We start from the raw sequence: 23238 nt of genomic DNA on the forward strand, positions 1-23238 counted from the left end.
TGTTCCTTAATACTTTTTAATGCATTTCTGTTGGATATAAACCAAGGAATGGAATTACACAGTCATGGTATACCATATCGTCAGCTTTAGTAGATTGTGTCCAAAAGTTTTCCGAAGTGATTGTGCCAGTTTACCTCCTCTCCATCCAGCAGTGTGTGAGATCTCCTGTCCTACATCCTTGTCAGTGTTTGGTACTTTCTGTCTTTTGTATTTTAGCCTTTCTGGTGGGTATGTTGTAACATTGCATTGCAGTTTTAATTTTGAATTTCCTGAAGACTAATGAAGTTGGGCACTACTATTTCATATGTTTCTTGCTGATTGAAATACACTCACTCCTTTGTGAAGTACCCGCTGAAGTCTCCCCCCAATCCCCACCACCATTTTTTATGGGTTTGACAGTTTTTTTGATAGGTGCTTTTTATATATTATGCATGTGGATTTTTTGAAATAAGCATTAAAAATATATTCTCGCATTCTGTGGCTTGCTAGTTCACTCTTTAATGATACCTTTGCATGAACAAAAATTCCATTTTATTTGTCTTTTCTTTTATATTGAAGGCTTTTTGTGACCAGTTTAGGAAATATATGCCTATTTTAATGTCATAAAGATGTTATTCTATATTTTCTTTTAAGTGTTTTACTACTGTACTTTTCACATATCTATAATTGATCAGGAATTGATTTTTTGTGTAAAACATAAAATAAAAATCAAGATTCATCTTTTTCATGTAGTCACTTGACCTAGCCCCATTGATTGAAGACCTTCCTTTCTCCACTGCAGTGCAGTTTCACTTTTGCCATGTACATACATGTCTGTTACAAGACTCTCTGTTCCATTGATCTATTTTTTTATTCTTTTGTCATTATCTCTGTGCTTAAATTTCTCTCATGTTATAATTGGTCTTTCTATCTGTTAAAGTTATTCCTCTTAGATGTTCTTAAAGGTTACCTTGGTTATTTATTCTTGTCCTTTTGCATTTTCATATAAAGTTGTACACAGAAAAGAAAATCTTGTTAGGATTTTGATTGGGTCTACATTTAATACATTTATCAATACAATTGGGGAATAATAGACATCTTTACAATATTGAGTCTTCCAACCCCAGAATATGATACATGCCTTTATTATATCTTCTTTATAAAACATTATTGAAATAAACTAGTTGTTAGCATAGGATGTTCTCCATGACTTACTGAATTTGTTTCTGTTTTTTGACGTTTTATGATACTATTGTAAATATCTTTAAATTTTATTTTTTACTTGTTGCTGATATATAGAAACACAATTTTTTTTTTTTTTATATATATGCACAAAGAAAAATTCCTCAAAAGTTTGAGGGACAAATTAGCAGTAGCTGTTACAGTAGTGGCCCTACAGCTGTAGCTCTTGCTGTGGTTATTTATTTATTTACATTGTAAGTCGATTATACTTATAATTAAATCTATTTAATGAATCTTGAGCCAAATTAAAATATTTATAAGCACTTAAGTCACTGGTATTGGTAACATGAAGAGGGAAGATGTATTTGTCACTTGTGTTTGTAGCTTCGGTTTAGTGTTTACTAGCCAGTAGTGAAGAAATTTGCTAATGTGAATAATACTAGTGGCTTCTTACATATTAAGACTTCTTTTTGGCACTTGGCACTTATCTAGGCACTTTGTTCTCAGCCCAGTTAGGATATAAAGTCAGTAATATATGATATTTTTTCCTTTGCTACCAATTTTTCTGAATGACTATAAAGGAATTTCTTAACTTCTGCATCTTTTTACATATCTGTGCAGTAAGGATAGCATCTCATACTAGTGCCATAGGGATTAATTTGTATAAACATGTGGAAGAAACCAGGTGCCTATTATATATTTTATGTTTTTGTTTATAAAAATTTATTGGCACAGGATGATTTCTTGGGAAGAGAAAGAAAGATAATTTCTATTCATGCCGCTGACTTGCTGAGTAGCCACATAACTGTTAGGGCCTCATAAACTCTACACCCATGAGTTTCCCGCTCCTGCACCTCAAAGGCAATGGTTCCCAACTTGTGGTCTGTAGCAGCTTCTAGCTGGGTCATGAGCTGATCTTTTCAGTATTAATGTTTATTAATGTAAACATTTTCATTTTTGACAGATATTAGTAGTTTAATTTATGATGTTTAATAAAAAAACAGATTTCCCCACATTAGTGTGTCAAGCTGGATAACCTTCTCATTAAATAATTATAGGATTTGATTTGATTTACAGGATCTTTTGCCCTATCTTAACCCCCAAGTCTTTGAGAAGCAGCAACACTCTATCTAAATTAGTTTGCTTGATATTTGGTTTAGAAAATGGTATGAAACACTGGTCCTGAGGAAATGTGTTTAGTAGAACTTAAATACGTTTTATAAATCTTGATAAAATTCAAGAACTCACTGGTGGCTGCGGAGTGATATTAACTTTATAGAAGCAGAATTCCTTAATATTTGTAGGAAGAAGCTGCTTTTTAATGCTATTTGTATCTTGATAGTAACAATAACACATGTATACTTTATAGTTAGAAAGTGCTTGCACAAAGATTATCATATTTGATCCTTAAAGCATTCCTGAAGGCTAAAGATGGCAAATATTCTTCCCTTCATTTTATATATGAGATACTGAGAACGTAAGTGACTTGGCTAGTTACAGACAGATGTTTAGGAACACAGTTGAGGTGTATACCCAGACCTTTTGTCTCCAAATTCTGTGCTTTTCTCACTGTTTCATGCTATCTGAAACCTTGCAAAATACATTTGTATGAATCCTAATACATCCTATGAAGCAGATAACTTTTGTTGAAATCCTGTAACATGCCAGATATTTCACTTATGGCATATCATTTAATTATGAAAATAGTCCTGAGAGATAATAATTTTTTCCTCTTTTATCCTGGAGTTAAAGACCTTGGGCTCAGAGACATTTCCCAAGGTCACACAAATTACTTACAGATCCAAATTCAAATTTAGGATTCTTTGATTCCAAATCTTGTTTTGTTTCCACTAAGCAAAATATCATTGTTGCTTTCTCTAATATGTGTCGAACAGATGAACTGAGTGATGTTTTACTAGTTTTCCATTTGGCCTGTGGACTAATAGATGGTGAACTTTGTTCTATTATATTTCTATTTATTATAGGATGGGTGAAATGAATTTTCCCCAAAGATTTCTTTGATTTGGTCTCATCGAATTAAGAGATCTGAATTAAAGATCTATCATTCTCTCAGTCTGTACTTAGACAAGTCATTCAACTTATTTGGACCTATTTCCTCTTTACAAACCAAACAGAATTTTAAATTATGTAGTCAAGATTTCTTACAGCTTTGAGATTCTAATCTCAGGATAGGATTGGTAGAAAGGATGGGGATCTGTATGCCTTTTTAATGATTCTCTTTATTCTTCAAAGTTTGATACCAATGATATATTTCTCAGCAATGAAAGATGAAACAAGGAGATTCTCTGACCCAAGTGTGTCTATAGATGTAGCTTGTTAACTGGAAAGCCATTTGATGGGAATGACCTCTTAGACTTCTGTAACTAGCCATATTCAACTCCTGTTTTACAGATTCTTTAATTTGTTTTTGTAAGCAATCACAAAAACAAATACATTGCCTTAAGTGACATCGTGTGTAGAAGAGGTTAGATATATCAGATTCCACTGTTCAGATCTGGGAAGAGAAATTCCCCTTGGTAATTCCAGTGAATAAAAAATTGTGATATTTTTTATTGCCAAAATAAATATTTTATATGAAGTTCTTGTCAGTTATTATTTCTTTTTGTCATTTTACAATAAATATTAGTAATTAAGGTGAACCGTATATCTAGTTTCTTCTATTTAATTAGCTTCTGCTTGGTCAACAAATTATTGTGCTCTTTTGTCTTGCATATCAAATAAAAGAAGAATCACATAGTATATTTAAATTGGTGCTTTAGTTTCTATCAGAGGTCCTAGATTTTCATTTGAAGTTATAAAGATATTATATTAAGCAATACGTAACAATTTTCTTCTTTTAGGTCATAATGTCATAAGGTGATGGTAAATGTGGTTCCTAAGTAAACCTCAGATTTTCTTTTCAGAATGATTAATTTTACATATATTTGTAATGATTTATTCTAGTAATGTCTTTATTGGATTGTAGGAAAGTCAAACTATCTCATTTTAATCTCCCTGTTTTGAAATGGAATGTATACATATGTAAAAATAGGCCACCTAACAGACATTTACTTGGTTTGTCATGATTTTTTTTCTCCACTTACTCCCAAAAAACATTGAAAGTGGCATTTACAAAAAATACATTTATAATTAGATGGTTCAACATGGAAGTAAAAAGAGATTATAAGGCATACAAAGGAAGTAGGAAGAACGTTGTGTGTGTGCATGCCTTCATCAGTTCTTTTATCCATTATTTATGGAACACCTATGAAGAACCAGGTGCTGTATAAAGTGTTAGAAACAGAGTGAAAGGTATGATAACTATATGACAAAGATATATAGAAGGTGTTATAGGAACACAGAAAGTACGCATCTGGAAATCAGAACACCAGGTAAAGTAGGTGATACTTGGGCTGGGTCTAGAAGAATATGTAGTAGAGAGCAAGGAGGAGAAGGTGAGACTTTCCAGGTAGAGCGAACAGTTTATATACAGGCATAGAAGTAGATTAGAGAATTGCAGGTAATTCCAGTAAAGCTTCAACTAAGGATACATTTGAGAAAAGGTCCATAGGAGAGTCTAGAGGGGTAAAGAATTGACCTAATCATAAAGGAAGTTTATGTTGAAAGGGTTGGAGATCTGTTGAAATAACAAGGAAACAAGGAAAGTTTTTAGTGAAAAAAATAAATAGGACTGTATTGATGACTATAATCTAGAATGGAGATTAGATGTGTTATGCTTTAGAAAGTTCTCTTTAAGGAGTTGAATATAAAGAATTGTCATTTAGGCAGTTATTACAGTAATCTAAGCAACACACAATTAAGATCTAAACTAAACAGATTGGGACTGTTAAGAGAGGAGGGAGTATATAGATTCAAAAGATATTTATATTTATATAGTACACTCTACTGTTAATGGCTTCATGGATTTTAGGAGAGAGGGAGAGAGGAAGATTTAGAATACTTTTCAATTTCTGGTTTGGACAACTGGTCAGATAATCAAATCACTCATCAAGACAAATGCTGAAGGAAAAGCTGATGTTGAGGTAAAGAAGGAAAGGGAAGAATTAAAACTTCCAATTTTGGATACTTACCTAGTGAGTAAGACAGTAAATAAGAAACCATAAATAAATTAAATATCAGATTGTGACAAGTACTAGAAACAAGCTATGGCAATAGAAGATAAAATGTGAGACCATTTTTACAGATATTGCTCAGAAAAGGTTTGCTTGAGGAGCTGTCTTACAAGATAAGAATTTCTGGAGTACCTACAGAGAGAACAGCAAGTGAAGTCTTGAACATAAGAAGGGTCTGGACTGTGGAATAGGAAAGAGGCCACTATAGCTGGAACATAATTTGTTAGGAAGAGACTATTATGAGAAGGGCTTAGGATGAGAAAGAATTCAGAGTATAAATGAAGATACTTGCCTTAGCCATTGAACAGGAGGAGAAGGCTAAGAAAATGGCGCAGGGACAACAGGTGAGTTCAAATATTAGATAGTGGATAAGACTATGAAAATCCTGTTTCAGGGTAGTATGAGATAAGGTGATTATATATTGGATTTAGGGGAGGTTTAAGGATTTAGGGGAATGTATGGAGTAATCATCTCTAAGAGTGGGAAAGCAAACTAATGAGGAAATTGTAGTAGGATTGCTGGAAAATGTGCCTATTTGTGCTTTGTGGTTATTATTTTTAAAGTAAACGGAATTAGGCCAGTTCTGTAATTTTCTCTACCTACCTGGAACTTCATGGGGGCAGGTTGAGATGCAAATATTGAGTAAAAGTGAAATTATTCCTATTTTCCAGATGAGGAAAATGAAGCTCAGAAAAGCTGAGACTTGTCTAGAGTCTTGAAAATAGCATAGATAGGATTTTACCCAGATCTTTCTGATTTCCTAAGACCATGAGCTTTGCAATACAATACACTATCTCCCATAGGATATACCTATTGAATTTAAGCACTAAAATAGTTCTGACCTTTATAGCTGTCAAGCCACTTGTGTAGAGTTACGAATATCATTTGCTTCCCATGGCCTGTTACGAGGAAGTATATCAGTTCTTTAGGGAGAAAAAAAATCTTCTGTTGGTACTAAATTCTGAGAGGAATTTAGCATCAGTTTCTTATGTGCTAGATATTAAATATCATAATGAAATATAGTCAATTGCAATTTTGCAAAAGTTACAGCAAGAAATATCTATTAACCTTCGAGAAAGGCAACATCATAAATCATAGTACAGAAAAGGCATTTCTGCAGGGAGGGAAACTAAAATCGTTGAAGTATATTGCTTTTTGGTCATCTGACTTGATATAGAAAACCGGAAGAATGACAGTTTATTGGTTTTAACGGTAATGTTGACAGGAGCTGGCCATTAGCCAGTCTGAGACCAAACTCTCTAAGTGAAAGAGAGGCTAGAGAGTCTGTGTTTTGTTTTGTTGATGGGAGCAAAATTTATATTCTCTAGCTATTACATTTACAGGAGACAGCATTGATATTCGGTTATTAAAATTAAAGGGCCTGACTTGTGTTCTTGCTGAACAGAGGGGCCATCTTACTTAACAGAGTGGAACATTGCTGTATTCAGGGCCAAACATTTTAGAAAGCAATTGGAATATTGTAAACCAAGCATGTGCATTTGCTTTTTCTCCCCCTCAATGACCCATTGATAGACGATACATACATAAAGAATAAATCTGTGGTGATGGTAAAAATAAAGAAGGTGCCACAGGAATAGCAAAGATTTTGACACAGTTCTCAAAGTCACAAAGTAGATAGGATTGTATTGATGAATAAACTAGAGAAAAACTGCAGCCCAGAACACAGATGGAAAAGGCTGCAGTGGAGGTTTCTGGTAGAGCTCTCAGAGGCAACTTTGAATTGAGGAGAATGGTGGAGCAATAGTTAGGGTAGCTGGGCCTGCTGGCCTAGTTTCTTTCCTCTAGGAATTTCAAGTAACTTCTTAGAACATTTGCTCCATCTGCTTTCTAAACATAATGGATTCTTGACCTGGTTAAGTCCCATAGTATGAGTGTTTGGCATAGAAAGTTAGAGCAGACTGTGGACTTTCACACCTACCCAGAGGAAAACATGAAAGGTAGTTCTACTTAGGAGTGAAATATTCTCAATAACACAATCCCAAAGTAAAGTTCTCCTCATTTTACAGTTGTGGTAAAGTAAAGGTACTACCAGCTTCTAGCATGTGTACTCTGAAGGAAAGCCTTATCAATAAGACCTGCCTGCTTTCACTGAGCTAGCACTCGGGGATGAAGCCTTACATAAATAAATTTTTATAATGTCAAAGGAAACTTACACTAATTACTCATGCTAATCAATCTACTCATGTATTAATGGGTTTGAAGGGAAAACCAAGCTTCATCAGGTATTTTAGGAAAATAGTGTGAATGAAACCAAATTGAACAAACAATAGCTGACCCAAAAGATAACACAAAGAATAGAGAACTTTAAAAAACTCATTAATATCCTCAGATTTGATATGCATCCTCTTCTCTTCTTTTTCTTCCTCCAGTCACAATAGGTTTTCACCTGTGCCCCGGGGAATGAAGGATTTGCAGGCTAACTTTATTAATTAGTTATATATTGTAAACTCCGGGGCAACCACTAAAAAATTCAACATGGAGGTAATAATAAGCCAATAGGGAGGAAGAAGGAATCATAAAAAAAAAAATGATCAATTCAAAAGCATAAAAAGAGTAAAGGAACAAAGAATGCATAATAGAACATGTAGGAAACAACTAGCAAAATGGTAGATTTTAATCTAAACATATCAATAATTATGTTAAGTGTAGATGATCTAAATACCTCAAATAAGAAATAAATTTTTCAGATTTTATATTAAAAAGACTCAACTAAATGCTATCTACAATAAAACCAATTTTAATATAAAGATATAGATAAATTAAAGGTAAAAGAATAGAAAAGTACACCATGCTAATACTAATCAAAAGAAGTCTGGAATGGCTATATTAATATCAGGCAAAGTAGACTTCTGAACAATGAATATTACATACACTAAAGATGAATTTTACATTATGGTGAAGAGGTCAGGTCACGAAAAGATATAACAAATTCTAAATATGTATGGCTATAATAATAGAGCACATATGTGTGTGTGTGTGTGTGTGTGTGTGTGTGGCAAAAACTGATAGAACTGAGAGGATTATAGCTAAATCCACAATTGTTGGAACCACAACACTCATTTCTCAATAATTTATAGAACAAGTAGAGAGAAAAATCAATGAGGATAAAAGACCTTAACACTATCAACTAACTTGACTTAACTGACAGTAGACCACTCTACTGAACACCAGCAGAATATACATTTTTTTCAAGTATACATGGAATATTCAGTTAGGTTGTATTTAGTATAATTGAACAAACAAATACAAAAGAATCAGAATAATAGAAAGTATGATCTCTCACCAAAACAGATATAATCTAGAAGTCATTAACAAATATCTTGAAAATTCCAAATATTTGGAAATTGTACCACATACACACACTTGCGTGTATGTATAAACATAAACAATGGGTCAAAGAAGAAATAACAAGGAAAATTGGAAAATATTTTGAACTGAATGAAAATATGATATTAACATTTGAAGGATTGCAAGCTTAGAGGTAAGTGTATAGTATTTGATACTCGTATTAGAAAAGAATGAAGATCTTCAATTAATAATCTAACCTTGTACTTTAACAATTATAAAGGAAGAGCAAAGTAAGCCCAAATCGAGCAGAAGGAAGGAAATAATCAAGAGCAGATATCAGTGCAATTACAAACAAAAAGAGAGTATAGACTATCAATGAAACCAGAAGGTATTCTTTGAAAAGACCAGTAAAATTAATAAGCCTCTTGCCAGACTGACCAAAAAAAAGAGAAAGTACAAATTACCAATATCAGGAAGGAGAGAGGGGACATCACTACAGATTTTATGGAAATTAAAATGATAATTAAGTAATATTTTGAATAACATAATGGTGGCATGTCACAAGGACACTGGAGCTAAGCTGAAGAGAGTCACACTAGCCAAATCTGGTACCACTTGAGTACCAAAAAACTTATATGCAGTAATGAATTATAAATCATTGAAAATAAAATGGAATCGATGGTTCCATATTGATAATAGCTAATGGAAAAGGGAAGGCTCTTGCTTAGAGATGAATGCTGAGTGCTGACTGATAAATATGGAAGGAGCACTAGAGATGAAATGTTATTCTTTTGCAACCATAATAGTAAAGATTGATACAAGCAGAAGACACCAATCAATGTTAAATCTGGATAGAAATATAGATGAGAAGCAGTACATATGCATGATCTTAAAGGTGGACATCAGTACTTCTATACGTGATATCCTTAGAAGGACACAACACCAATCATATAGTATTCAGGCTGGTAATATATAATGTGAACAACATCTAAAGAAATTAAGCATATCATTGTCTCAGTATTATTACTCTTTATGATGTGACTTTTGGAATTTAGGTTGAGTTTTCTGAGGTATTTTCGAATACTTAGTTTCTTTTCCTGTCTAAACCATACTCAATTTTGTTTCAGAGCCCACCCTGTAATCAATGAGGTATATTACCTTTGGACAGAAAAATGAATCTGGTATATTTTGGAGAGATGATGCCAGTGTGCTTTAGTTCTAGTAAAGCCTATGGAAAACCATAGCCACATAGGTGACCCCTTTCTGGGTTTGGATCTTTTACTTTTTATTTAGAGATCATCTTAGATTTATGGAAAAATTATAAGAATAAGAAGAGTACAGAGATCACCTATATTCTTCACCCAGATTTACCATTGTTAACATTTTACTCTATATGTTAGCTGGCTAATACATTTTAAATGTTAATTTTTCTTTCTTCACTTTGCAAAAGTTTTTGTTTGTTCGTTTGTTTTTTTCTCTTTTGGTCACGTAATATGTTCTAGAGAGTCTTCAAAACTGAGGAGAACACATACACTTGCATCTTGAAGCCCAGATCTGTCTTGTTCCTATTTATATTATACCAGGAGTGTTAGAGTTGAAGCAGCCTGATTTATCTGGAATAAAGAATAAGATTGCAAATTTATATTGTGGTGGAAGAATTTATGTGCATTCTGGTAAAAATACATGGTATAGGGGGGTAGAGGTTGTCAACCTAAATGTCTTCTGAAATCATTAAGGGTGAAGATTTGGGGAGGAATTATATTGGGCCTAAAGAAGATAAGTGGTATTCCTTGATTAAGTTCTGTTTTTATTTATTTATTTTTGGTAGGGGCAGAGTTACCAACTTACTGGTCGTTTAAATACGGTTGAGAGAAAAGAGTAGGGTGCTTAGAAATGTGATGATAAAATTACTTAGGTTAGTGAATGTCGTGTTAAGGTCCAAACTGTGTTTTGGTCAACGTACTTCTTGTTCCTTTCTGTAGGAGATGTGCAGAAGAGTTTAGGGCTCTTTTTCCTATGGGATCACAGTACATGAAACAACTCCTTTTGAAGATCTAGAATTTAGTGTGTCAGGATCTAAGACTATTTCTCTGTGCTTCAGGACCTCTAGAATTATCAGGCCTGGATTGTCAAGAACATTAGATTCTCTCATTTTCTTACAGTAGGAAGATGTAAAAGGATTTTATGATCTCATAAATAGAAATGGAGGTTCCAAAAGTTGATACAAATACAAAAAATTAGGCATATAAACAAATATTAATCGTTGCAGTGCTAAAGCAAACACTTAAGGGAAATTAAATGTCTTATAATGGGATTGAGATATGAGGTATCAGTTAGAATCTAGAGTTGAATTTTCATATAATTTATACCCGTGGAGTTGAATTTTACATAGCCATTAAACATTATAACTCAGACTGTCAACATGTAAAAATGCTTGTGACATAATACAGAAAAATCACTATACATTTCCTGCACATTGATTATAACTAAAACTACTTATATTTATGAATAAGATGAAAGTTCATAAGAACTACTTATATTTATGAACTATAATAGTCAAAATGAAGGTAATTTTTCCTGTTCTACTTTTTATACTTTCAGTAATGTTATTAGCATCTGTGGCTCAAAAGAAATTTACCACTTTTAAAAAACAATAAACTATTTTTAGAGCAGTTTTAGGTTCATAGCAAAATTGAATAGAAGGTACGGAGAATTCCCATATGCTCCCAACCCCCACATATGCACAGTTTCCCCCATTATCAACATCCCCTACCAGAATGGTACATTTGTTAAAATTGATGAACTTTTAGTGAATCATCATTAACACCCAGCAACCATAGCCACTTTTTAAAAACATAAAGTTACCTGGTTTTTGAAATCTGTTCAGGGTTTCTTGGACAGTAATCCAGAAACCTGTAGGCAGAGAATCTTAGACTCCTACTCTCTGACTCCTTCTTGAGTCTGGACTTTGGTAAAAATCGAACCAATAGGGAAATTTATTCTAGTTAATCTCCCCTGGGAAGACCAGTATACCCAACCCACTCTGCTTTTTAACTCTTTTTATTTCCCTCTCACAGTGAGGGGACTAGGCTCTGCCTGTTTGGTTGTGATTGACCAGTTCTATCTGCACTGTTAAAGTTGGAATTGTCTCCTTCCATCTCTCTCTAGGAAGTGCATTTTCAACTGAACACCTCAAGCTTCAGCTCCAGAAGGAATCCCTAAGTGAGTTGAGGAAGGAGTGTACTGCGAAAAGGTAATGCAACCCCGAGAATAATGGTTGTGTGTTGAGTTTACTTTGAGGATAGGATTTGGAAAAGTAGGATTCTTTCAAAGCTGTTGTTACTAATTTATATTTCATATACCTCAGTGCTGTATTCATTTATTCAACAAATTTTATTAAACACCTACTATGTGTCATGCACTGTGCTAGAGGCTGTTACTAGAGCTCCTAGTATATAATCATAATTAGAAATGTGAACACTGTTCTAGTTTTCAGGGCCACAGCACCATGACTTAATGTTTAAAATTTCTTTCTTCTGCATGTAGTGTAGCTTATAGTTTTTTCTTCAGTGATTTCTTTAGATTTACTCCTGTTTAGTGTTAGCTCATTTGGATTACCTTAACAGCTCCTCTTTCATCAGGCTCTGTCTTTCCAATTCATCCTCTATGTTGCTGTCTGGCCCTCCTCTTAAAATACTATTTTTACCATATTTTTTTCTCTTAAGAGCACATGTTGATTATTTCACTTAACATTCAAATAACCATCAATAAATTGACTCTGTACAACTGTAGCTAATTTCAGTCACTCCACAACATTCATTTGACAAATGATAATAGTTTTTCACCTTCTTTTTTTTTTCCCAGCACATGCTTAGTTTGTTGCCTCCTCTGTTGTTTTGCTCATCTTTCTTCATTTTTTTCTGGAAAGTCATCTTACTCTGCATTTTTCTTCAAAAAACCTTAGCAGTTGAGGATTCAAGAATGTTAGACCTGGAAAGAACCTTGGATTTTACCTAATCTGATCTTCTCAATTTGCAGATAGGAAAATGAGGTTCTGGGAAGCTGCTGTTTGTCCAGCTCACTAGGGAAGCACTGAGTCCTTTAAGTCTTCAGTGCTGTTTGCATTATACTACTACTTTTGCATTCCATTTTGACCTACAGCTTCTCCTAAATTCTTTTTTTCTTAAATCGTTAACTCAGTTGAGCAGGTAATTTGTTCTATGGGTATTTTTCCTATTGGTTATGTCTCTTAAGTAGTTCAGGAGAAGAACTGCATCATCTCATGCCCCAGCTTTTTCCTCGTTTGTTCTTTTTCTTATATTATTTTTCTAATGTGGCAGCAGGTTACTTTTTGAGGTTGTTATAGTATGTAGTTGTGAGTGAAAAATAGAACACTTTTTTGAGGAAATACCATATAGATATGTATGAAATCAAATTGGCCTCAGATTAAATGAGATGTTAGTTAGCTTATTGATCTTTTCTTGTTTCCTTGTTTGTAAAATAGGTATAATTATATCAACCAAATAGCTTTGTTATAATAATTAAAGAAAGTCATTTGTAAAACTTCTGGCATATAGTAGTAAGTGCTCAGTCAATGATGATTTGTACCCTTTACATAGTTAGCTTTACATAGGCCTTAGTATGTATATAGTTAGCTTGATTGATAGTATTTAGAGATAGGTCAGGACTCATGTTAGCTATTATTCTTGCCTACACTTCTAAATTTCTGTGGCCTACTGCAGACCGTGTATGTAATCTTTTTCTGCATCAGTTATGTGGAAATAAATGTCAGAAAGTGTGTAAACATATATTTTTTAAAACAAATGTGCTTTTTTCTTTCCTCATTAGAGAACTCTTTCTGAAGACCAATGCTCAGTTGACAATTAGATGCAGGCAATTACTATCTGAGCTTTCCTACATTTACCCTATTGATTTGGTAAGTTTAAAGTTTTCTGGAAAAAAAAAAAATGTTTTTTTAAAGATGATTTCTGTTTGAATTTCCTGTCAGTGAAAAAACTCATTGCTCTAGTCTTAATCAAATGCTTTGTCATGATTCATTCAAGAGCTAATATCTGTTTTAAAAGTAGATTTAAACTTATTTGGTATTAGGTTACACCATTTGATTTTTTATATCAGTTTGGTGGTGGGATGCACTCATCTGCCTCTCAAAGAGTACTAAATTATTTTGAGATTCTTTAGGATCTTTTCACTCAACCAGATTATCACCTATCACCATTTTTGACACATATATGCAGATACATGTGCACTGCTTTAAAAAATAACTGCTAATTAATTTATATTTATTAGTATAACTTAAAATATTCCTGGGGTAACTATCAGCATACTAAGTTTTTGAATCTATCTTGTTAAAATGAATGCAGAAAATAAAACTTCAACAAAACTGATTAGATTCTTTTTTTATTTTTTTTTAGTGAACCAAATCTGCTAAATTTAATGGTATTTTTTTTAATGAAGAGATTCAAAAGACTAATTTTCTGAGAAGAAAACAAATAGGATTTTAGGTTGCTCACAGTCTTGTAAATTTCATTAAAATTTTTTCATTTTTTAGTTATGAATTGGCCAAAAGATTTTTATGATGAAAATTTTACATGGCTTTTTGCTTAGACATATGTTTTAAATATTTATATTATAGTAAATTTCAAGTATATATAAATGTAAGAGATAGTAGCATAATGGATCATCATGTACTCATCATCCAGCTTCAAGAATTGTGGATTTTGAGTCTAGGGCAGTATTGTCTTTGAGTTAACACCGACATGCTGAATTATTTGAGATTTTACTTAGAGTTTCTTTACTTACACATAAAAAGAGTTAATTTTATTCTTATATTCTTATATATGCTTATATTCACAGAATGAGCATAAGGATTACTTTGTATGTGGTGTCAAGTTGCCCAATTCTGAGGACTTCCAAGGTATTTTATTTCTTTATACTTCTTAAAATTTGGTGTATATAATATATGGGTAAAATATATTTTTTTATGTTGCAGGGAAAATAGAGATACGTTGAAATATTGGTTGCCTAATACTTTCTCCAGAAGGATTTTTGGATCTTCTGTCTCTTCCTAGTTGTAAGGATATAGAGTCAGATTCCCTGATGGGAGACTTAAGATAATCATGGGAAAAATTATTGAACTTTATATTTGAAATTTAAAAGAAAATAGTTTTTAAAAGGGCTTTAAGAAAGTTAGACAATAGAATTCTTAAAAATACAATAATCTTATCCCTTTGATTTGAGTTTCATGAAAAATTTGTGTATGGTTGAGAGCAGAACAACAATAAATATTAATTTGTTCTATTGTTATTTAAAAAATCATATTTCTGCTGACGTGAAAAGTATTTGAAAATTTAATTTTTGACATTCCCACTACCACAGGTTAAACTTGTTCTATCATTTCTGTTCTCTTTTAATTAAAATATTTTATATTAAAGATATTATAGACTGACTCTTAGTAATTGCTACACTTTAAAATATTTTAATTTTTCTAATCTCTTTACCAGTAAGCCAAAGAAAACAACTTATTTTATTTGGCAATAAAAGATTTGTTTTTTATTGTTAGAAAGTGGGGTTTTTTCTCATTAGTCTAAACAATGCTTTGAGGCCTGCTAAGTAGCTTTATAGATTATTTTCAGAGCTAGCATATTTTCTTTTTGGGAAGACATTTTTCAGGAGTAGAGCATTGCCAACTTTGATTGGGACTTTCTTCCATTTTCTTATAAAGGAAATGTTATTATTCATGGTCCTTTAACATTTAGGACTATTTTAATTTTTACCTCCTTTGGCCTTTATTTACAACAACCCTTGCAATGAGTAGTTGGGACTTGATAAAAGAAGAGTGATAAAACAGGAGTGGGAAAACCTATATTCAATTCCTGGTTTCCTTTTGAGAGACCATGTAATTTGGAGCAAGCCATCTAAGCTTTGAGTTGATTTCCTAATTGATAGTATGTCCTACCTGTTTCACATGACTGTTGGGAAGATGATATCTGTAAAAGCATGACATTTTGCCTTATCTTTAGTCCTCACAAAAACAAAGGAAACTCATAAGGAAGGTTGCATAATCTCATTTTACAATGTATAAGTGAGCTATTCAGTGAATTGCTTGAGACCACAAAGATAGATAATGGTCTAGCTGCGACCTCTCTGGTGTTCACTGTACAAAATTCCTTCCAATTTCTGTAAGTCATACAAATGTGCTTTAGTGTTAATTTCAGGCAAAATTGTGGTGTCTTAAAGCCCATGATACGTCTTTTTCCTCATTCATTAATTTAACAAAGCTACTGAATACCTTGAACCCTGTGTTGGGTTCCAGAGATAGATTCATTCACTGAAAAAATATTAATCAAGCCAGGTACTGTGCTGAGTTTTGAGGATATGACGATGGAAAAAACAAATATATTCTCTTCTTTCATGGCGCGTACGCAGCCTATTGATGGAGACAGCCAATAAACAAGAAAAAAGTATTTAACTAGTATTCAATAAGGGAATTGCTATCATAGACAATAGGGGAACCTACTTTAAATAAAGCAGTCAGAGAAGAATTCTCGGAGGAAAAACATTTAACAAAAAATTTGAAGGCTGAAAAGAACCAGCTATGCTACAGCTGGGGAATGAGCATTCCTAGAAAAGAGGCAGCAGATACAAAAGTCAGGGTAGAGGAATGGGCTTTATTTACCTGAAAAAAATCAGGGGGTATGGGAGAACAGATCTGTATTTTAGGCAATCATGTAATCTCTGAATTTAATTTCTTTACCTGTAAAATGAGTAATACCTATATCTCTAATTCATTGTGATGATTGAATGAGATAACATTTAAAAATGCTTTTCATACAGAAGGCGCCCATATAAATATAATTGAAATTAGTTGCAAGAGAGAGGAATGAAAGAAGGAGGAGAGGAAGGAAGGTCAGCAAAGACCAGACCAGACCTATATGGCTGGAACATAGTGAACGAGAGGAAGAGTTGTGTCAGACAAGGTAGGAGAGGTCAGCCAAGGCCTTGAGGCCACTCTAAGGAGTTTATATTTTATTCTCAAGAAGGAGATTAATATGAGCTGATTTATGTTTTCAAAAGTCACTCTGCTAAATAGAGAATGATTTGAAGGGAGGCAATAAGGGAAGCAGGGATATCAGTTTTAGTGAACTCTCCCTTTAATCTACTCTGAGATGTTTCTTGATTCTGTTTTTGTTTTATGTTTTTTGAAGTTCTTTGTTTCTTAGTTTTTCATAGCTTTTTTTTGGCTATATATGCTTTGTGAATGCCCAACAAGCTGAATAAATTCTTCCTACTCTTTAAAAAATTAGTTTAGGTTTTTAGTGCAGTTGATGAAAAATGAAATGGGGGATAAAATGAAATGATTATTTAATTTTACTCTAAGGCCCTATTCACTCTCCATTAGTCCTAGGAATCAGAAGTTTTAAGAAGCAGATATGGTAGTATTGCACTTTAAAATCTTATGGTAGTGTTTTGCATGGCACTTCCATATACTAAATTTACATAGTGCCCTGTATGTGTCATCTACTGTGCCAGATGCTGAGAGTGTACAAAAATGATTAAGACATTGATCCTACTTCAGTGAAATTTCAGTCCACTTGAGGCCATCAGACTTGTAATCATGCCAATCAAGAAGTATTTGTTGAAGTCATACTCTGTGTCAGATACTGAGAAGTTTATACTGAGTACATGGGACTCAAAGAAGAGGGATTAATCAGTTCTATCAAGAGGAGATCATAAAAACCTTTTTAGCAAAGGTGATGGCTGAGATGTCTTAGAAAATGAAGTGATATTCCCCTGTTGAAAGAAGGGTAGGAGGACATTTTAGATTGGATAAGTAGAAATATGGTATCATGGAACATCATGCATGATGCTATCTTGTTTTACAACTGTGAGAATTAATTCCTTCTGTGAGGGAAAGAATTACACTCAAAATTTTTAAAGTCAGGAAAATTGAGGCTCAGAAAGATTAGTTAATTTTTCCAAAGACTCACACTAGCCAGTGACAGAGCTAGAGTCACCCCTGGTTGGCCTGATTTTAAGGTCTGTATTATTCTTGTTATGAGACAGTTTTCTCCCTTGTTGTGAATAATAAGCTCAAAACTTCTGACAGCTTTTTAGTTTTCTGTAACAGCTGCATTCTCAGTGAGACTCTAGTGAAGAGATTTCAGACTGATTATTCTATGATATTCATGAGATTTTACATCACGTGGGTTTTACTGTTTGGGAAATTCCTCCATAGTGGCCTAGCGTTTATTGTGCTTTTCATATGGGTAAGAGTATGTCAAAGAGACCTGGACATAACAGGAGAAAGTTGTCCAGTGAAGGATATTCATTTGAGTTCCATTGACAGAGACATTTCTCCTTAAAAAAAAAAAAAGTTTGTGTATGTTTTTAAGTTATCTATAACACCAGAGCCTTTTGTGGTAATGAGACCCAGATTTCCTTCTGTGTCCGTATCCCTTTATGCAGGCATGATTTCTTGGAAAGGAGAGTCCATATGTCAAACAGTGTCTCATTGAGAACATGGAATGATTCCATAGATGCAGTGATTAGAATCTTAAATATTTTATCCTGTCTGGATCAGTGGGTGCTTGGTTCCTTAACAAATCAGCTGCCTCAGTGATTGGGAAGGCGGGCTGGTAAGAGCTTTTAGATCACTTATTGTTTTTGGATTCATTTGAATATTAATAGTTTGTCCAACATATAAATCAGAGGGACATTTGAATTAATTTATAATGTCATGGCCATTGTATGTTTCTGGAATTTATTATCAAAAAAATTACACAAAAGCTGCAACCCTGAGTAACTACCAACATTTAAAAAAACAAATCAAAAGTATTTATTATGAGGAAACTGCAGATTTTTGTTTTGTTTTAAGCCCCTTAAAGCATTGTTTTAATCAGAATCTTTTTACAGTACTGAGTCTTACAGTCTATTCCTGTTCTTCTCTGAGCCCTTCAATTTCTTCTCACCAAAGAAACTATCATCTGTGACCTTTTTAACCCCTAGAGCGACATAAGGAACACAAACCTCTGTTCTACATTAGGTGTTAGGGACGTCATTAATGCTTACTGGAAAAGTATACCCCAGAGAGCCAGGTTTTGGCTTTGGTAGGTAAAAAGTCTTTTAGATCTTGGAATGCTGGAAACCTTAAACCTTTTGGTTTTTTAGCTAAAGTGATTGGCAACAGAATGTGACATCTGAGGTTTCGTGGCCAGCAATAGCCATAATTAACCACATGAGCTCACATTTTCCCACTGGAGGTTCAGTGGTCTTGGGGTGATGAAAGTGACTTCCCTACCAGGAGGTGGTTTTCCTTTTGAGGGTATTGGAATACCCTTGGGCCCTGTAATGCCTCACCCATGGTCCTTTTAAAATGCTTTTTAATATAAAGCTTCAATATTGGAAATCCAATACCACGGTGTTTAACATGAGACTGACTGAACACTATCGCCTGGAAAGGGAAACAACCTAGGGTTTTTAATAGGTAGAAAGGGGAGTCTTGTGGAGTCTTGTGGTGGAAACAATGGTGTGTGTGAATAACTAGAATCAAAGCTGATTTCCATTATTATCGTTTCTAGTTTTGCTATTTGTTTTTGGTTTTTGATTTGCATGGGTAGGCTTTTTAACATTAAGTTTATGCAAAATTGTTTTGGTTATTGATGTTAGAACACCAATTTTTGTTCTTTTAATAGTTATGTACATGTAGTCTCAAAATATGCAAACATAATCCTTTAGTATTACTTACCCCTTTAGTAATATGGAAAAAATGTAGATGCTTGAGTATTTAGCATTTGATAGATTTTTTAAAAAACATTAATCATTTGCATTTGATCTGTTTGGAAGACTAATTAAGAGGCCTTCTGTTGCTTTCTGGAAGTTTCCAATCCTTTTCTGTCAGATCATTTAGGAAGGGAAAAGCTTAATGTGAAGCACATATAGGAAAGTCCAAACTTAGTGTCATATCATCCTTCATTACTGTAAGTCCTCTTCTTCCTCTCTTCAGCCTTCAAAAGAATATTCTTAAAGACTAAATCCTTAAGATATTTTAAATTTGATGAGCACTATTCTTTACAGAAAGCAGTAGGCAGGATTCAGTGACCTCTGATGGAATTCACCGTTCAGTTGTGATTCCAGGAATAGATATTTTGGAGGCTGGATATAGACACAATTCTCCCTCTTATTACATCATTCATAGTTTTTTCCTTTATAGCTTGACCAAGTCACTTATAATTCCTAGTTCTCATTTTTATCATCTCTAAATTGATAGCATTAGACCGAGTGATACTTAAGGTTTCTCCTAGCTCTAATATTATGTGATGATTAAATTATAAGGTGATGCATTTACAATATAATGTAATTTTAGTCTCCAAGGTGTTGTGATATACAGATTTCAACAGAAGTAAAGTGTTGTAGTACTCAAGGTACTTGGGTGGCACTGGGGCTAGAGGACAGGTCTCTAAAAATAGTTAGGATTTTAGTCAGTTAGAGTATATCAGTACTGTCAGATGAAACGAATGTTGTTTGATGTTTTTCATTAGTTTGATTTGAGGGAACACCAAACATTAGTTGAGAAACCCATTCTCTGTCCAACACTATATGAGTCACTGAGGAGTCACAGATTTTTTTTTGAAGATTTAAAAAAAAATTTTAATTAGTTTTAAGTATACAGTTCATTGGTTAGATATCTATATAGTTTGTAAAATGGTTCCCGCCGACAATTACTTCCTCCTTCTCCTGACCCTCCACCTAGCCAACGTATTAATGCTAATTGCATTCCTTATGCTATGCTCCCCATCCTTGTGTCCATCCATCAGCTACTAATTTGTATTTCTTTAACCCTTCACCCCATTCTCCTAGCCCCTCAAACTCCCCTCCCCTCTGTCCATCACCAAATTGTCCATTATATTTGTGAGTCTGTTTTTGATTAGTTTATTCTTTTTGTTCCTTAGATTCTGCATATAAGTGAAATCATATAGTGTTTATCTTTCTCTGTCTGACTTAAATACCCTCTAGGTCCATCAAAGCAATATCCCCTTCCTTTTAGTTTGTGTCTTTTAATCTGAAGTGAGTCTCTTATAGGCAACATGTAGGAGTCTTGTTTTCCTTTCCATTCATCCACTCTTTTAGTTGGAGCACTTAATTCTTTTCCATTTGAGGTACTTATTGATAAGAATGTAGTTGTTACTATTCTTTATTCCTGTTTTTGATACATGTTTTTTCTTCCTACAGAAGTCCCTCCAACATTTCCTGTAATACAGGCTTGGTGGTGATAAATTCCTTCAGCTTATTTTTGTCTGGAAAGCTCTTTATCTGTCCTTCAGCTCTAAATGATAGCTTTGCTGGATAAATTATTCTTGGTTGTAGATCCTGGGTCTTCATCCTGCTGAATATTTTTTTGCCAAGCCCTCTGTCCTGCATAGTTTCTTTTGAGAAATCAGCTGCCAGTCTTATGGGTGTTCCCTTATAAGTATGTATCTTTTTCTCTTGCTTTTAATATTCTTTTTTTGTATTTAATCTTTGGCATTTTAATTATGATGTGTGTTGGTGTGCACCTTTTGGATCCCTGATTTTTGAAATTCTCTGAGCTTCCTGGGGTTTTATGTCCATTTCCTTCACCAGGTTAGGGAAGTTTTACATCATTATTTCTTCAAACAGCTGTTCAACATTTTGATTTTCTTCAGTTATGCTGATCAGATGGATATTTGGACCCTTAATAGTATCCCATATGCTCCTTAAATTATTTTTATAGTTTTGGCATCTTATTTCTTGCCATTCTGATTGAGTGTCCTTGGCTTTTCCATCCTCTAGGTAGAGCATTTATTCACTTTGTTTATTTCTTTGTTTATTCCATTTAATATACTTTTCATCTCAGATAATGTGTTCTTCATTTCAGACTGGCACTCTTTTATAATTTCCATTTCCATTTTTATGTTTTTTATCTCTTTGTTGAAATTCTCACTGAAGTTAACCAAAAGTTCATTGAGCATCTTTACAACGAGTGTTTTGAACTCTGCATCTGTTAGATTACTTGACTACATTATATCTGGATCTCTGTTCTGTTTTCTCATATGGTTTCTGCTTCTTTGTCTTCCCATTTTGGCTGCCTTTCCATGTCTGTTTCTATGTCCTAAGCAAAGCTCCTAAGTCTCCTGGTCTTATTAGTGTAGATTTGTGAAGTAGGTGTCCACTGGCACAGTCCTGAGAGGGGCTCAGCTACAGGCCAAATTTAGCTCAAGCCTCTACCCCTCCAGGGCCACCTGTTAAGATTCAGCAAGCAATCCATAGATGCTGTGCTTATAGTTGCCTCAAAAGACCACACCAGAAACTGAGGCCAGCTGCCTCCGGTGTGAGTCTAGGCGTTGCTCAGCGAGGAGCACCTGACGCGCTGAGGATAAACCTGGATGTGGCTTGGGTGGGGCCACAAGCTGGAGGAGGTGGAGTTTCAGGGAGTAACCTCTGTTATCCAGTCTGATGACCTCACAGCAATGGCAGCACTGTGTCCGCACACTGGGAGTGGGGAGGGCTCAATAGGGAACAATAGATACCGCTGGTACTTCTGTACAGAGCGAATCTCGCCTAGGCCCTCACTACTACAGTGTCTCCCTGTAAGTCCCTGGTGCCCCCTGTGCACAGCCCAGTCTGCACTGGTGCTCAGAACGAGCAGGTCTGTCACCGCAAAAATCCCCTCACGGATGCAGCCCCTTTAAGAGGCTTCTACCACTGCTGCAGACTCCGTTTCATTCAGCTGCTTGAGATTGGGTTGTCCCGTGTCCTCGCCCTGTCCTTCCTTCAGCCATTGTAGAGTGCTTTCTTGGATTTCTCCGTAGCTATATGGCTTGTTCATCAAGATCCCAGGCGATTTTCCCTTGCTGCTGCTCCTAGTTTCCGTCACAACTTTGATTTGGTCGCCAGAGGAATGAACAGAGCCTCTATCATCTATGCCATTTTGGTTGCCCGCAGGAGTCACAGACTTTTTATATGTTCTTTGCCATTACTAGAAAAAAGTGAAGAAGCTAAGGTGATACATGTGTGTTGTATACTTGGTGTGTTCTAGGCCTCCAAGTTAAAAAATTGTTATCTATTCTACAGTAAAGTCCTGAGACAGTATGGTGGAATGCCTAAAAGACAGAGGCACTGGTGTCAGGTCAACCTATATATATATATATATATATATATATTATATATATATATATATATATATATATATATAGGAAAGTATTAATTATATATATATATATATATATTATATATATATAGGTATATATATATATATATATATATATACATACATACATACATACATACTAGCTGTATTACTTTGGACATGTTCCATAACTTTTTTCAGCCTTAATTTCTTTATCTGTAAAATAAATGAAATAGCATATAAAAGGTGTTTAGTAATTGTTGCCCTGTTTAGTAATTGTTGATGAATGAATGATTCTCATAAATAAAGAACTGTGGTCAATGCCTGGTAGAAGAAAAGTATATAATAAAAATTACTCATTTTTATAGTATGATCAGAGAGGAACCGAGAGTCTGCTGTGTTTGTCAAGGGTAGAGAATTCACTGAGGAATATTAGCTATCATGGCATCCCTGCAATAAGAAGTGCTTAGA

General features: G+C 34.1%; 1 protein-coding gene across 2 annotated transcripts in view; it reads left to right on the forward strand.

Annotated features, from left to right (window-relative positions):
* Nucleotides 1-23238, forward strand: part of UVRAG (UV radiation resistance associated) — a 254987-nt gene that overhangs the window by 120310 nt on the left and 111439 nt on the right. For both annotated transcript variants that reach the window (XM_039848085.1, XM_039848086.1), the window contains 3 exons: nucleotides 11772-11856; nucleotides 13452-13539; nucleotides 14478-14538. In XM_039848085.1, the coding sequence (XP_039704019.1) occupies nucleotides 11772-11856; nucleotides 13452-13539; nucleotides 14478-14538 (234 nt within the window). The remainder of the gene's footprint in view (nucleotides 1-11771; nucleotides 11857-13451; nucleotides 13540-14477; nucleotides 14539-23238) is intronic.

Source organism: Pteropus medius, unplaced genomic scaffold (assembly GCF_902729225.1).
Source record: "Pteropus medius unplaced genomic scaffold, Ma_sr-lr_union100, whole genome shotgun sequence".
NCBI lineage: Eukaryota > Metazoa > Chordata > Mammalia > Chiroptera > Pteropodidae > Pteropus > Pteropus medius.